General features: G+C 45.5%; 7 protein-coding genes and 1 non-coding gene across 8 annotated transcripts; 6 read left to right on the forward strand and 2 right to left on the reverse strand. All coding sequences in view use genetic code 12, as the record gives it.

Moving 5' to 3' along the window:
* Positions 1-537: 537 nt before the first annotated feature.
* CXQ85_003415 lies at positions 538-625 on the forward strand. The gene has a single exon. It is a non-coding gene; the product is annotated as a tRNA-Lys (tRNA).
* A 1,083-nt stretch (positions 626-1,708) lies between these two features.
* Positions 1,709-3,643, forward strand: SSA2 (Hsp70 family chaperone; the record flags this gene model as incomplete). Its single annotated transcript, XM_025487061.1, has 1 exon — positions 1,709-3,643. One exon carries the CDS (start codon positions 1,709-1,711, stop codon positions 3,641-3,643), a length of 1,935 nt encoding a protein of 644 aa, XP_025340509.1.
* A 953-nt stretch (positions 3,644-4,596) lies between these two features.
* On the forward strand, positions 4,597-6,639 carry ACS2 (acetate--CoA ligase; the record flags this gene model as incomplete). The annotated part of the gene is made up of 1 exon (XM_025487062.1): positions 4,597-6,639. One exon carries the CDS (start codon positions 4,597-4,599, stop codon positions 6,637-6,639), a length of 2,043 nt encoding a protein of 680 aa, XP_025340510.1.
* Positions 6,640-6,778: 139 nt separating this feature from the next.
* CXQ85_003418 (GPI-anchor transamidase) lies at positions 6,779-8,092 on the forward strand (the record flags this gene model as incomplete). Its single annotated transcript, XM_025487063.1, has 1 exon — positions 6,779-8,092. The coding sequence occupies one exon, from the start codon at positions 6,779-6,781 to the stop codon at positions 8,090-8,092; it is 1,314 nt and encodes a 437-aa protein (XP_025340511.1).
* A 139-nt stretch (positions 8,093-8,231) lies between these two features.
* Positions 8,232-9,431, forward strand: CXQ85_003419 (uncharacterized protein; the record flags this gene model as incomplete). The annotated part of the gene is made up of 1 exon (XM_025487064.1): positions 8,232-9,431. One exon carries the CDS (start codon positions 8,232-8,234, stop codon positions 9,429-9,431), a length of 1,200 nt encoding a protein of 399 aa, XP_025340512.1.
* A 96-nt stretch (positions 9,432-9,527) lies between these two features.
* Positions 9,528-9,938, reverse strand: HHT21 (Hht21p; the record flags this gene model as incomplete). The annotated part of the gene is made up of 1 exon (XM_025487065.1): positions 9,528-9,938. One exon carries the CDS (start codon positions 9,936-9,938, stop codon positions 9,528-9,530), a length of 411 nt encoding a protein of 136 aa, XP_025340513.1.
* A 581-nt stretch (positions 9,939-10,519) lies between these two features.
* Positions 10,520-10,831, forward strand: HHF1 (histone; the record flags this gene model as incomplete). The annotated part of the gene is made up of 1 exon (XM_025487066.1): positions 10,520-10,831. The coding sequence occupies one exon, from the start codon at positions 10,520-10,522 to the stop codon at positions 10,829-10,831; it is 312 nt and encodes a 103-aa protein (XP_025340514.1).
* Positions 10,832-11,427: 596 nt separating this feature from the next.
* Positions 11,428-12,033, reverse strand: GIG1 (Gig1p; the record flags this gene model as incomplete). The annotated part of the gene is made up of 1 exon (XM_025487067.1): positions 11,428-12,033. The coding sequence occupies one exon, from the start codon at positions 12,031-12,033 to the stop codon at positions 11,428-11,430; it is 606 nt and encodes a 201-aa protein (XP_025340515.1).
* Positions 12,034-13,620: the final 1,587 nt, after the last annotated feature.

A 13,620-nucleotide genomic window follows, 5' to 3' on the forward strand; every position in this document is an offset into this window, starting at 1 on the left:
AGTCTATCTTGATGGTTAATGTAAGAAGGCTTATCTCATTCTCTAGCTGTCTCTGCGCACTATCAACGGTTCCATCATGATCAACACCTTCACGAGTTGAACACAAATGGGAAGTTAGCGATAATATAGCTTCGAGGAATTTTTATTCTAGGTGTTACAAGGTTAAGCTGGTGAGTTTTCTTCATCAGACACAGTTTTCATTGTTTTTGGATGGATGCTGTTACGCTGCTTTTGTATGGTGCATTGAGATTCAGCTCTACTTTACTGCCTACAAAAACGTAAAGCTGACTAGATAACTAATTACATAGGTCTAATACAACGTGAATATCATTATAAGCTACTTTTGAATCTCATAAAATGGCTCCACGTCGAGTTAGAGGTGCTAAATCGGTAATCGCGAGCGATACCCCAATTTGGGCATATAAGCCATATAACCGAGACGTCAAGAACTTGTTTTTATGCCTCAAAATTCACTATTTTTGCGCTTTTCCTATTCTGGGGTATATATTTATGCGTAATTCTAGGGCAAACACGAAAGCCTGGTTAGCTCAATCGGTAGAGCATTTGACTCTTAATCTTCATAAGGTCAATCAAAAGGTTGCGGGTTCGAGCCCCGCATCGGGCTTACTTTTTTACTTTTTGGCTTGTCTGGCGTCATACCTGCGTTCCAGTGAAGCTCCAGGTGCCGTCCATACCTTAAAAGGTCTCTTATTAGTGACGTTTACGTCAGTTCACTGATCCTCGGTCTAAGAGAAGCGTCAGTACACCCATTTTTTGCAAAGAATAGAGAAGTGAAAGTGGAGGATATCGAACCAGAAACGTCTCGTAAATGTAGTAAAATAGAAGTTTTCACTCAGTGCAACTGTGGATCATCCAATTTCTCGTCCCGGGTGGTCCCCAGTGGCCTACTAAGAACGAGAAAACCTAATTACACCCATCAAAGATCCACATCAGCCCACGGGCAAATACCAAACTCTACTCTATCCTAGTAATTCGTGAAAGTACCATTTTCACACATTTCTAAACCCTCTCCATTCTCCCTCCCAGTGGCCCACGAGGATGCCTGAAATTCACTGCCTCATCGGTACCCCCACCCTGCCGATTTTTCACTTTTTCCAGCCCGATGGGCATCTCCATTTTCCCTCACCCGCTGCTGCTGTCAAATTACGAATCATGCCTGACACTCGAAAGATTGCTACTAAAAAGAAATAGCCTTCTCGTACTGAACACTGGCAAAGCCGTGCAGCGACGGTTGCTGAGCTGGAACAGTCCATACAATGAAAAGATGCAGAACAGGAAACAAAGAGCACAGAGGAGGAAGCGAAGGAAAAAGGAAGAAAAGTGGTAGAGAAGAGCCACCCCCCAACCTTCACTTGCGTTTTCTAGCTTATTCTAGAAAATACTAGTACTTTCCAGTTTTTCATCATTTGCAGCCATTTCGACAGGCCCTTCTTTATTGTTCTTTAATGGTCTACAGTGAGTGCCTTTATAGGTGCATTCTGCAGGAAGAATCTTCTTCAATATTCCAGGGCATCTTAATGGGTAATGCATGTACTGCGGGCGCATACATTTTGTATGGAACCCTTTGGAAGCTTCTTCGACGCCAGGTGAAGAATATATAAGAGGTGGCATTTCCACGCATTCCTGTTTCTCTTTTTTCCAACTTTAGAAAAGAGTTTACTTTTTTTTATCAATTAATTAATACATCATGTCTAAAGCTGTCGGTATTGACTTGGGTACTACGTACTCCTGTGTCGCTCATTTCGCCAACGACCGTGTGGAAATCATTGCCAACGACCAAGGTAACAGAACCACTCCATCTTTCGTTGCCTTCACTGACTCTGAGAGATTGATTGGTGATGCCGCCAAGAACCAGGCCGCCATGAACCCTTCCAACACTGTCTTTGACGCCAAGAGACTTATTGGTCGTAAGTTCGACGACCCAGAGGTTCAAGGTGATGCTAAGCACTTCCCTTTCAAGATTGTTGACAAGGGTGGTAAGCCAAACATCCAGGTTGAGTACAAGGGTGAGACCAAGGTCTTCACTCCTGAGGAAATCTCTTCCATGGTTTTGGGTAAGATGAAGGAGACTGCTGAGTCTTTCTTGGGTACTACCGTTAACGATGCCGTCGTTACCGTCCCAGCCTACTTCAACGACTCCCAGAGACAGGCCACCAAGGATGCTGGTTTGATTGCTGGTTTGAACGTTATGAGAATTATTAACGAGCCAACCGCCGCCGCTATCGCTTACGGTTTGGACAAGAAGGACGACCAAGAGAAGAACGTTCTTATCTTCGACTTGGGTGGTGGTACCTTCGATGTTTCCTTGTTGTCTATCGAGGATGGTATCTTCGAGGTCAAGTCTACTGCCGGTGACACTCACTTGGGTGGTGAAGATTTCGACCACAGATTGGTTAACCACTTTGTTAACGAGTTCAAGAGAAAGAACAAGAAGGACCTCTCTTCCAACCAGAGAGCCTTGAGAAGATTGAGAACTGCCTGTGAGAGAGCCAAGAGAACCTTGTCCTCTTCTGCCCAGACCTCTATCGAGATTGACTCCCTTTACGAGGGTGTTGACTTCTACACCTCCATCACCAGAGCCAGATTCGAGGAGTTGTGTCAGGACCTCTTCAGATCCACCTTGGACCCAGTCGAGAAGGTCTTGAGAGACGCCAAGGTTGACAAGTCTCAGGTTCACGAGATTGTCCTTGTTGGTGGTTCTACCAGAATTCCAAAGGTCCAGAAGTTGGTTTCTGACTTCTTCAACGGTAAGGAGCCAAACAGATCTATCAACCCAGATGAGGCTGTTGCCTACGGTGCCGCTGTCCAGGCTGCTATCTTGTCTGGTGACACTTCTTCCAAGACCCAGGACTTGTTGTTGTTGGATGTCGCCCCATTGTCTATGGGTATCGAGACCGCTGGTGGTATCATGACCAAGTTGATCCCAAGAAACTCCACCATTCCAACCAAGAAGTCCGAGACTTTCTCCACTTACGCCGACAATCAGCCTGGTGTTTTGATTCAGGTGTTCGAGGGTGAGAGAGCCAAGACCAAGGACAACAACTTGTTGGGTAAGTTCGAGTTGTCTGGTATCCCACCAGCCCCAAGAGGTGTTCCTCAGATTGAGGTTACCTTTGACGTTGACGCCAACGGTATCTTGAACGTTTCTGCCTTGGAGAAGGGTACTGGTAAGACTCAGAAGATTACCATCACCAACGACAAGGGTAGATTGTCCAAGGAGGACATTGAGAGAATGGTCTCTGAGGCTGAGAAGTTCAAGGATGAGGATGAGAAGGAGGCTGCTAGAGTCCAGGCCAAGAACGGTTTGGAATCTTACGCTTACTCTTTGAAGACCTCTTTGGGTGAGGAGCAGCTCAAGTCCAAGTTGGAGGAGTCCGAGGTTGAGTCTGTCACCAAGGCTGCTGACGAGACCATCTCCTGGTTGGACGAGAACCAGACTGCCACTACTGAGGAGTACGCTGACAAGCAGAAGGAGTTGGAGGGTGTTGCCAACCCAATCATGTCCAAGGCTTACCAGGCCGGTGGTGCCCCAGGTGGTGCTCCAGGTGGATTCCCAGGCGGTGCTCCAGGTGCTGGTGCTCCACCAGCCGACGACGGTCCAACTGTCGAGGAGGTCGACTAAGCGTTTTAGCAAGCTAGAACCACAGATGACTAGACTATTGGTAAGATCTAGATATGTAATAGATTTAATGGGTACTACGTTAAGAAATTGAAACTTGTAGACGACTACCAATTGTAGACGAGTGATTACACTCTGTATTGGCGCGAATGAAAAAAACTGTTCTGTACTGCACAAAGGCTACGCCCACCGTATAGATTACCACCCCCAACGATAGCAGCGTAATTTGGGTATTTTCTCACCCATTCCATAGCCAACAATCTGCAAAGTCCCCCCAGCAGACCCATCCATACCTCAACCAACCAATCAGATTAAAGATATACAAAATATAAATATATTTCTTTTCCCCCCTCCTCTTCCCCTCCTTTAAATAATATTCGCCCAAACCTGTCAAACGAGAAAAAAAGAAAACGTCCGTCCCCTCCAACAATATCATGACATCTCGCTATGATGCGCGTCTCTGTAGCCTTAAACGAGCCGTCCAGACTCCAGATAGTCCAGTACTTCCATACAAAAAGCAACCAAATTCGGTAAAACCAGACATTTTAACCTCTCCTAAACATCTCTCTATTTTCCTCATTTCCTTTTTTTCTCAATTTGCGTTATTCCTTGTGTCGTTCCAGATTTGCGTTTCTGCCTCGCCTACGGAGTGGTGGTTTAGCGAGACCCAAATCGCCTGTATCTGAGGGGCCCAAAAAACGGTGGTGGAAAAAATTCCACTTCTATCGTATAGAGGTGACACGCAAAAGTCATTTAATTTTTATTTTTTTTTTTTTTCGGTTCCATAAACAAAACCACCTTAGAATTGACGAAAATTTTAATTCGTTTATCTTTGGTATTCAGTTTTAATTGAAATTTTATTTTCCCTTCTTTTGCTAGAAGCTCCGTTTTAGATATTTTTCACCTTCCCCTTACAGGGTCTATATTCAGCCATTTCACAACCAAAGAAATTGAAAATGACTTCGGCCCCAGCCCACCAGGTGGTCCATGAAGCAAACAATGTCTCCTTGAGACACACCCCAGAGGAGTTCTTCCAGAGACAGCCTCGTCAGGGCCACATCTCGTCCATGGAAGAGTTCCAGAAGTTGTACAAAGAGTCCATCGAAAACCCCCAGCAGTTCTTTGGCCAGATGGCTAGAGACTTGTTGCACTGGGACCGTGACTTTGACCAGGTTTCTGCTGGTGATTTGGTCCACGGTGACGCCCACTGGTTTGTTGGCGGTCAGTTGAACGCTTCCTACAACTGTGTGGACAGATGGGCTTACGCTCACCCAAACAAGACTGCTTTGATTTGCGAGGCTGACGACGAGAGCGATTCTCGTACCTTGACTTATGCTGAGCTCTTGAGAGAGGTTTCCCAGACCGCTGGTATCTTGGCTTCTTGGGGTATCAAGAAGGGCGACAATGTGGCCATCTACTTGCCAATGAACGCCCAGGCCGTTATTGCCATGTTGGCTGTCGCTCGTTTGGGTGCTGTCCACTCGGTTATCTTTGCTGGTTTCTCCTCTGGTTCTATCAAGGACAGAGTTAACGATGCCAACTGTAAGGCTTTGATCACTTGCGATGAAGGTAAGCGTGGTGGCAGAACCATCAACATCAAGAAGTTGTGTGACGAAGCTTTGCTTCAGTGTCCTTCTGTTGAGAAGGTCTTGGTCCACAGACGTACTGGCAACCCAGATGTCGCTTTTGACGAGGCTAGAGACTTCTGGTGGGACGAGGAGGCTCCAAAGTTCGCTGGCTACTTCCCTCCAGTGTCTGTGGATGCTGAGGATCCTTTGTTCTTGTTGTACACTTCTGGTTCTACTGGTACTCCAAAGGGTGTCGTTCACACCACTGGTGGTTACTTGTTGGGTGCTGCCATGACCACCAAGTACATTTTCGATGTGCACCCTGAGGATATTCTCTTCACTGCTGGTGACGTTGGTTGGATTACTGGCCACACTTACGCTCTTTACGGTCCATTGTCTTTGGGTATCCCAACCATCGTCTTCGAAGGTACTCCAGCTTACCCTGACTACGGTCGTTTGTGGCAGATTGTTGAGAAGCACAAGGCCACTCACTTCTACGTTGCTCCAACTGCTTTGCGTCTTTTGAGAAAGGCTGGTGAGTCCGAGATTGGTAAGTACGACTTGTCTTCCTTGAGAACCTTGGGTTCTGTTGGTGAGCCAATTTCTCCAGATATCTGGGAATGGTACAACGAGAAGGTTGGTAAGAACCAGTGCCACATCTCTGACACTTACTGGCAAACCGAGTCCGGCTCTCACTTCATTGCTCCAGTTGCCGGTATCACTCCAAACAAGCCAGGTTCTGCCTCTTTGCCTTTCTTCGGTATTGACGCTTGTCTTATCGACCCAGTCTCTGGTCAAGAGATCCACGGTAACGATGTCGAAGGTGTGTTGGCTGTCAAGAGCCCATGGCCTTCCATGGCTCGTTCCGTCTACAGAAACCACGAAAAGTACATGGACACCTACTTGAAGCCTTACCCAGGCTACTACTTCACTGGTGACGGTGCTGCTCGTGACCACGACGGTTACTACTGGATCAGAGGTAGAGTTGACGATGTTGTCAATGTCTCTGGTCACAGATTGTCTACTGCCGAGATTGAGGCTGCTTTGATCGAGCACATTGGTGTTTCTGAAGCTGCTGTTGTTGGTATCGCTGACGACTTGACCGGTCAGGCTGTTGTCGCTTTTGTTGCCTTGAAGGACGAGTACCTTGACACTATCAACGGTAACGAGACCAGTGAAGAAGCCTTCAACCTTAGAAGAGAATTGATCTTGACTGTCCGTAAGGAAATCGGTCCATTCGCTGCACCAAAGTCTGTCATTATCGTGCAAGACTTGCCAAAGACCAGATCTGGTAAGATCATGAGAAGAATCTTGAGAAAGATTTCCCTGAACGAGGCCGACCAGTTGGGTGACATTTCCACTTTGGCCAACCCAGGTTCTGTTGCTGGTATCATCGACTCTTTCGGCGCCCAGTTCACCACCAAGAAATAAGTTACAACCACCCCACAAATGTCAATAGGACTTAATTAGAGACTAACCTTATGGTTTAATAAAATAGATAGAATTTGGTTACGGCATGTTTTTTGGTAGTTTGTACACGTGATCCCAGATGGACTTCTCTTCTCGCTATATGTCTTTGAGTACTAGATCATCACCAACATACAATCCATTCATGAATGCTATAGGGCGCCTTTTAGTGGCGATTTTGGCCCTTAAATCCATTCACATCGTCATCTTCTACCTTCTGCCTACCCAATTCGATATCCTGCTGGCCATACTCCTCAAGAAGTACGAATCTGAAAAACACGTCCTTGCAACCGCCATACACACGTCCATTTCACCCATAGACAGACTTATAGAAAGGGTTGTTCGTTCAATTCTAGATAATATCGTCGATAGATTTGTCATATGGGATACAGTCTACTTCGCTGACCAGTTTACCAATGGTTTGACTTACGAGCATCAGTATGTCTTCTGCCCTCTATGGTGGAGACTTATAAAGTTGATTCCAGTGAATGGGAAGGCTGTGTTCTACCTGAACGTGATTTGTGCTACGTTGCTTTCCAATATTTGTCATTTTGGTGCAGCAGTGGTTCTATATTACTATACATATATTGTCTTCAGCCAGGCAAGACTCTTCCCTCCACAGAAGATGGCAGAACTAGCATCATTATTCTTTGTGCTTCTGCCAGGAGCAGCTTTCTTGACTGCTCCCTACTCTGAGAGTATAGCTGCGCTTTTCAGCTTCACTTGTTTGGCATTGAGGGAAAAGGCTCTAGAGTTCAGTATGGGTGCAAAATACAACACCACATCAAGAAAAGTGCTCTACTTACTTAGTGGAGTGGCCGCTGCTCTCTCATTCGGATTCAGAGCTAACTGTCTTTTGCTTGGCTTAATTTACATATACGACTTATTTGGCAGAAAGACAGAGACGCCCTTACTTCCGTTGGCAGCAGGTCTGATCTTAGGATTGGCCTTTCTTGTGTCTAACATATACAACTACGTCGCCATTTGTCTCTCAGGGGACCGAGGAGAATGGTGCTCAAACAGAATTCCTTCGCTTTTTGCATACGCCCAAGGACACTATTGGAACATTGGCTTGTTCAAGTACTGGACGTTGAACAATATCCCCAACTTTATATTTGGAGCGCCTACCATTGGCCTTTCGGCTTTCAGCATTAAGTACTTTGCTAAAGAGTACCCTGTGAGCCGTATACTACCTGTTTCCTTGGTTAATGCTGCTTTCCTTACAGCTCTACTACTCTCCTGGCATGTTCAGATAGTAACCAGGATACACACTTTCTTACCCATGATGTACTGGGTGGCAGCTGGCTTATGGACTCACAACGATTACCCTATCCTTAAGAAGGTGGTTTTCGGCTACTTCATAGTCTGGAACGTCGTCCAACCTGCCCTTTTTGCGGCATTCCTTCCACCAGCCTAAAGTATGGGGTTGTTCGGATCTCGTAACCCTTTTGGGTAGCTCTGTGCGCATACTATCGGTTGCGAAATCTCCATGATAACGCAGTTTAAAAGACGGTAAGAGCACCTATAATGATGACAATTGGTTTTTCAAGAATATCATGACTACATTTGCGGATATCAAGCTTTGGATTTATTTAATTGGCGCTGCTGGCGTGTTCGTTTACTTCCAGTCCCAGAAAGGTCTCAAGCTCAATGCACAGGTGAAGGCCAAAAATGCCAATAAGAAAAGACCAAACGAAAACCGTAAACATGGTACTTGGGTTCCTGAAGACTTCAAAACACCAGTTCCTCCTTCTTATCCAAATTGGGACTATGAAAAGACAAAGCCTTTGCCATATAGAGCCTTCAGGAACAAGTACAACATCACTATGGGGATCCGTAACATGGAATGGGATTCATGGATCGAGCTCGACAGAGAATGGCCTAAGTTTCATGATGCTAAAGTAAAGAGACTCGAAGAGAGGAGTACTGAGCTCTACGATACCAAACCCGAAGCCCAGGCTGCAGTTTTCGAGCTTTTAGAGGAGTTCTGGACCTACTTGCCAAACAGGTATCCATCACTTTTTGAGCAGCTTCCAAAGGGTCTTAAGAATGTTAAGACTGGTGAAGAGTTCATCTTTAGAGGTTGCAAAGTAAATGACATGGCTGAAGATCCAATGGTAATGGCTGCGAAAATGGTCCAAGACGACTTAGCCATCATGATGGAAGGCCCTACAGGCGAGTACTTCTTGAAGGCAGGAGCAATCATTTTGCCTGGCTTCTGGAGATTCAGAGATAAGTTTGGTCTTTCATTGAACGAAATTCACACCACAGGCGATGTGCCTCAGTACAAGCAGAAGTTGCAAAGCGGCATGAGCAAATTCTTCACCCGTCTTACGTGTGACAAGCCCGTGGTTAGAAACAACTATTTCATTCAGCTTGATGATGTTCTAGGCTGGTCTAAATCTATTGGTAACGAAGATTCTGATACTGTTGGTTGGTATACCGCAGACAAGGCAACCTCCCCAGAACAGTTATACTACCGATCAGAAAGACAAAGTTTGAGAAGGCTCCCTAAAAGCGGAGCGGTAGTGTTCACGATCCGGACGTATTTTGCCCCTATTCCAGAAATCTGTAAAGAACCATACATTCCCAGAAGGCTTTTGGAAGGTATCGAGAGCTGGAGTGATGATGTTAGAGAGTACCGCGGGTACGAGAAGTTCAAGGATGTGATTTTACCATACTTAGCAAAACAAGCACAAGAGCAAGAGAAACAAGGCTATGTTCCAGGCACAGAGCCATCGGTCTACCCATTTTAAAAAAAAGCTTAAATGATATGAAGTCGTGACGTTACTAATATACAAAACATAAATAATACAAGGAGAACGAAGTAAATGAGAAAGGGCTAATCCCGCTTAGGATCTCTCACCTCTCAATCTTCTAGCCAACTGGATGTCCTTCTTCTGGATGGTGACTCTCTTGGCGTGGATAGCACACAAGTTAGTGTCCTCAAACAAGGAGACCAAGTAGGCTTCAACGGATTCCTGCAAAGCACCAATAGCAGAGGACTGGAATCTCAAGTCGGTCTTGAAGTCCTGAGCAATTTCTCTAACCAATCTCTGGAAAGGCAACTTTCTGATCAAAAGGTCAGTAGACTTCTGGAATCTTCTGATTTCTCTCAAGGCAACGGTACCTGGCTTATATCTGTGAGGCTTCTTGACACCTCCGGTAGATGGGGCGGACTTTCTGGCGGCCTTGGAAGCCAACTGCTTTCTTGGGGCCTTACCACCGGTAGACTTTCTAGCTGTTTGTTTAGTTCTAGCCATTTTAGATGATGATAAAAAAGAGTGAAAGAGAGAAGGAAACTTGTGTGTTTATATATCTGCTCTACCTCTCCTGCAGTACGTCATAACAAACATCGATAACAAAATGTGCCACTCTTTTGCAGCCCCGAGAAGAAACAGTGTGCGACCAAAAGCCAAGGCCCACGATATACGCAAGTGGTGCGCACATTCTGGCACCGAGAAAAGCACACTTCCCATGGTGTTTCAGGCGCGCGCACCACCACACCCGTTCACCAGAGACCCCCAGAAGCCTTAGTTTCGCACAGTAAAGGCACTTTTCGTGCGCACAGAAGTGTACAAAAAAAGCTACCCCAGTATGCTCACTACGCATTAGTATGGAAGTGGAGGCACAATTTGGTTGCGGGAAAAAAGCACACCAGGTGAGCAGGGCAGTGTGAGAAAATTTACACACTTGGCTCAGGGGCGGGGCAACAAATAACAAGGCCAGGTTTCCTGAGGGAACTCTCGCCACTCACATATATAGTGCGGATTCTGCCCCCGTTTATTAAGGCTTCTTCTTTTTTGTTTCTGATAACTATACACATTTAAATTTACATTCAACAATGTCTGGTAGAGGAAAAGGCGGAAAAGGTCTCGGAAAGGGTGGTGCTAAGCGTCACAGAAAGATTTTGAGAGATAACATTCAAGGTATTACCAAGCCTGCCATCAGAAGATTGGCCAGAAGAGGTGGTGTCAAGCGTATCTCTGCCTTGATTTACGAGGAAGTCAGAGGTGTCTTGAAGTCCTTCTTGGAGAACGTCATCAGAGATGCTGTTACTTACACTGAACACGCTAAGAGAAAGACTGTTACTTCTCTTGATGTTGTTTACGCTTTGAAGAGACAGGGCAGAACCTTGTACGGTTTCGGTGGTTAAGCTGCTTTTGGGTATATTATTGTATATTATTTTGAATTTATGATGAACGAAAAGATGTTGTAGAGATTTAGGGTTGATAGGGGATGGAGAATGGCTATGGGGGCCAGAATGTTGGGTACGTTGGCTGGTCGTCTGGTCGTCTATGGGTGGTAGCATGGGGTTGGCCAATGGCAGGCCAGAACGGGATCCATGGGAGGCAATTGCGACATTGCTATACTAAATGCGGCAAATCTTAAGCCATTGCTTTTGTATGGGTTCTGTCTGGGCACGCTCTGGCCATGTGGCTGTACCAACATGGCTCAACTGGTAAACCACAGATACTTAGAAGCACCTATCCTTTCTGGTCTTAATTTGCCTGCTTATACTCCTCCTTATAATACGTTGCCTCGTCTTCTTCACCTCTTGTTATGGACCTGTCTGTACAGCCAGCTTTACTCTCTCTACATCTACTGCCTCTAACACTAATTCTATGTCCATTCCAACCGAGATGCTAATAATACATGATCTAAGATAAATAAAACCGTCTAAGGTAAATGCCTGCGGACAGGTGGGGTTGGCTTTAATGCCGGGTATAACGAAAAAAGTTCTAAGGTTGTTTATGCCTTTAAAGGAACACCAGGAGTGCCCAAAATCTGGCCAAGCTGCTCCTGAGTCATTCCCTTGATGACGATATGAACATGGCTGATTTCCTTGACGCTCTGAAGAGCGTCCCAGTTACGGAACCACACCAAGTTCTCTCTAGGAATGCCAAGGTGCTTCACAATCGTCTGGTCGACGTATTGCTCTATAATGTCTCTAGATGCCTGGGAAAGGTCGCCCATTTTCGAGTTGGGGTCGCTTTCGATCCTCCTCTTTGTCCACACACACAAATGAGTGACATCGTCCTCGAAGTAGTATGGAAAGTCGTTTCTAACAATCTTCAAGTCGTCTGGGTTCGTGAAAAGCGCATCTCCAGATGCGTCCACGGTGATGTTGTTATCCTTAACACCGTCCAACTCGTCCAAACGTCTCCAGCCCAAAGTCAGCGTGACAATGTGGCGAAACACCGTAGAGTTGTGTTGCTTCAAGTACCGCTTAAACGCCAAGTAACTCTCTGTCTGTTCGCCCAGACGAGCAAACGCATCGAGATCGTTATACTTGACTATATCACGAACCTCAGGCCATGTGTATGGTCTCTCAGAGATCTTGGAAGCAGATGGCATGTCTGGCGAGTGGATGACGGTGATGGGGATGCGAGTAGGTTGGATGGTGAGGGTAGAGGTCATCGTGCGCAGACCAAAAGGCAAAGTTTCAGGTTGGGAAAGGGTAGGTGGCGGTGGCTGATAAGTAAGCTACATTTTTTTTCCACCCCAGCGGGAGGTTGTTTCTATTATATAGTCTTCCAGATGCACTGTAACGTTGAGCAGAAGGCTTTATGCATGGAGCCGAGGTGAGGTGAGGCATGGCGAAAAAGAAAACCATGGAGCCGCGAAGAGGTTACATTTTCTGGTCAGGTCACACTGCCCACGAGGTGTAGCAAGAAGGAAAGAAATGGACATTTTTTGTGTTTTTTGGGGTCAATATAGACTATACTGTCTGATCTGTATCATTTCATGGTAAAAAAAATCAGATTATTAATTATTTCTGCCAGAGCCGTGCGGCCCCAGATGCGACTTGGTGAAAATGTAACATGGGGAACAAAGAGCGGTTTGCATCTACATGAACGGTGTAGGAAGAAGAGTCCAAAAGAGGAAGCCAGGGTACCGAAAGAGAAAGAGAAATTTCGGGATTTGGATCTTTTGTGGTTTGGGCGGTTGGAAATAGAAGAAATGGTGGAATAAATTTTTTGGTGTAGATAACCCCGAGGGTTTTGAATATGCTTGGTTTGTCTTTGTATGGTTTAGTGAGAATTGGTGGGTGGTGTAATTAACTTTGACTGTTTGTTTGTTGTGGTTGTCAACGAGGGCATTGTCGGTATTTGTGGCTAGCTTGGCTTGCCTGTTTGGACGTAATGGGATCTGGGGAAGAAGATAAGAGGAACGGTATGGGCAACGGAATTTGGGGATTAACGTTTGGGACATTTAGGTTTTGTACTTGGAAAGTATTAAGGGAATTGAGTTAAGCTTTTTGGGTGTTGTTGGAAGGATGGTGGGGATTCTAGAAGAGATGTTTGGTAATTGGGTCTGTTTGGAATGGTCTTGGTTAAGTTGGGAACGGTAGATCTGGAATTACCCCGAAGAGATGTCGATGAGTTACCAGGTTTCAGAGTGCTCTTGACACTCCTTTTCTGAATATCAGTACCAGTAATTAAGGTTTTTGAATTTATACGATTAATGGGACACCCACCCGGGGTTTGAAAATGCAAGATCTATAAGTTACTTCACGTCATCTCTACCCTAGTCCTTTATCAAAACTTTCTGGATGGCACCTTTCCAGCCCATATCTCTTTTAATGGACACCAGCAGTATTTTCTATTCTATAGTCCCACTTTTGCTTCGTTTACATCCCCATTACCAGGCTTCTCTCATCCTACTAGCTTCATTCGTAGTACATAATCATCTTTCCACAAACACATTTCACTTCTTCCAATTTGTCTCTCTATTAATCTCCCTCTCCAATCCATAGTTCTTTACAATACTCTTCTTTCATTTTCCTCATATTATACTCCATATTCACAATCTCCATTTACTACCACCATCTTCTTCTGCGTCGCTGCAAATGGGTGCAAAAATCACAGTCGCAGCCAGAACAGTGAATGAATGTACCGCCATGAGCACCCACACAAACCCAATAGTCATCAAAACCTTCAA

Source organism: Candidozyma haemuli (genome assembly GCF_002926055.2).
Source record: "Candidozyma haemuli strain B11899 chromosome Unknown E_2014730914, whole genome shotgun sequence".
Classification (NCBI taxonomy): Eukaryota; Fungi; Ascomycota; class Pichiomycetes; order Serinales; family Metschnikowiaceae; genus Candidozyma; species Candidozyma haemuli.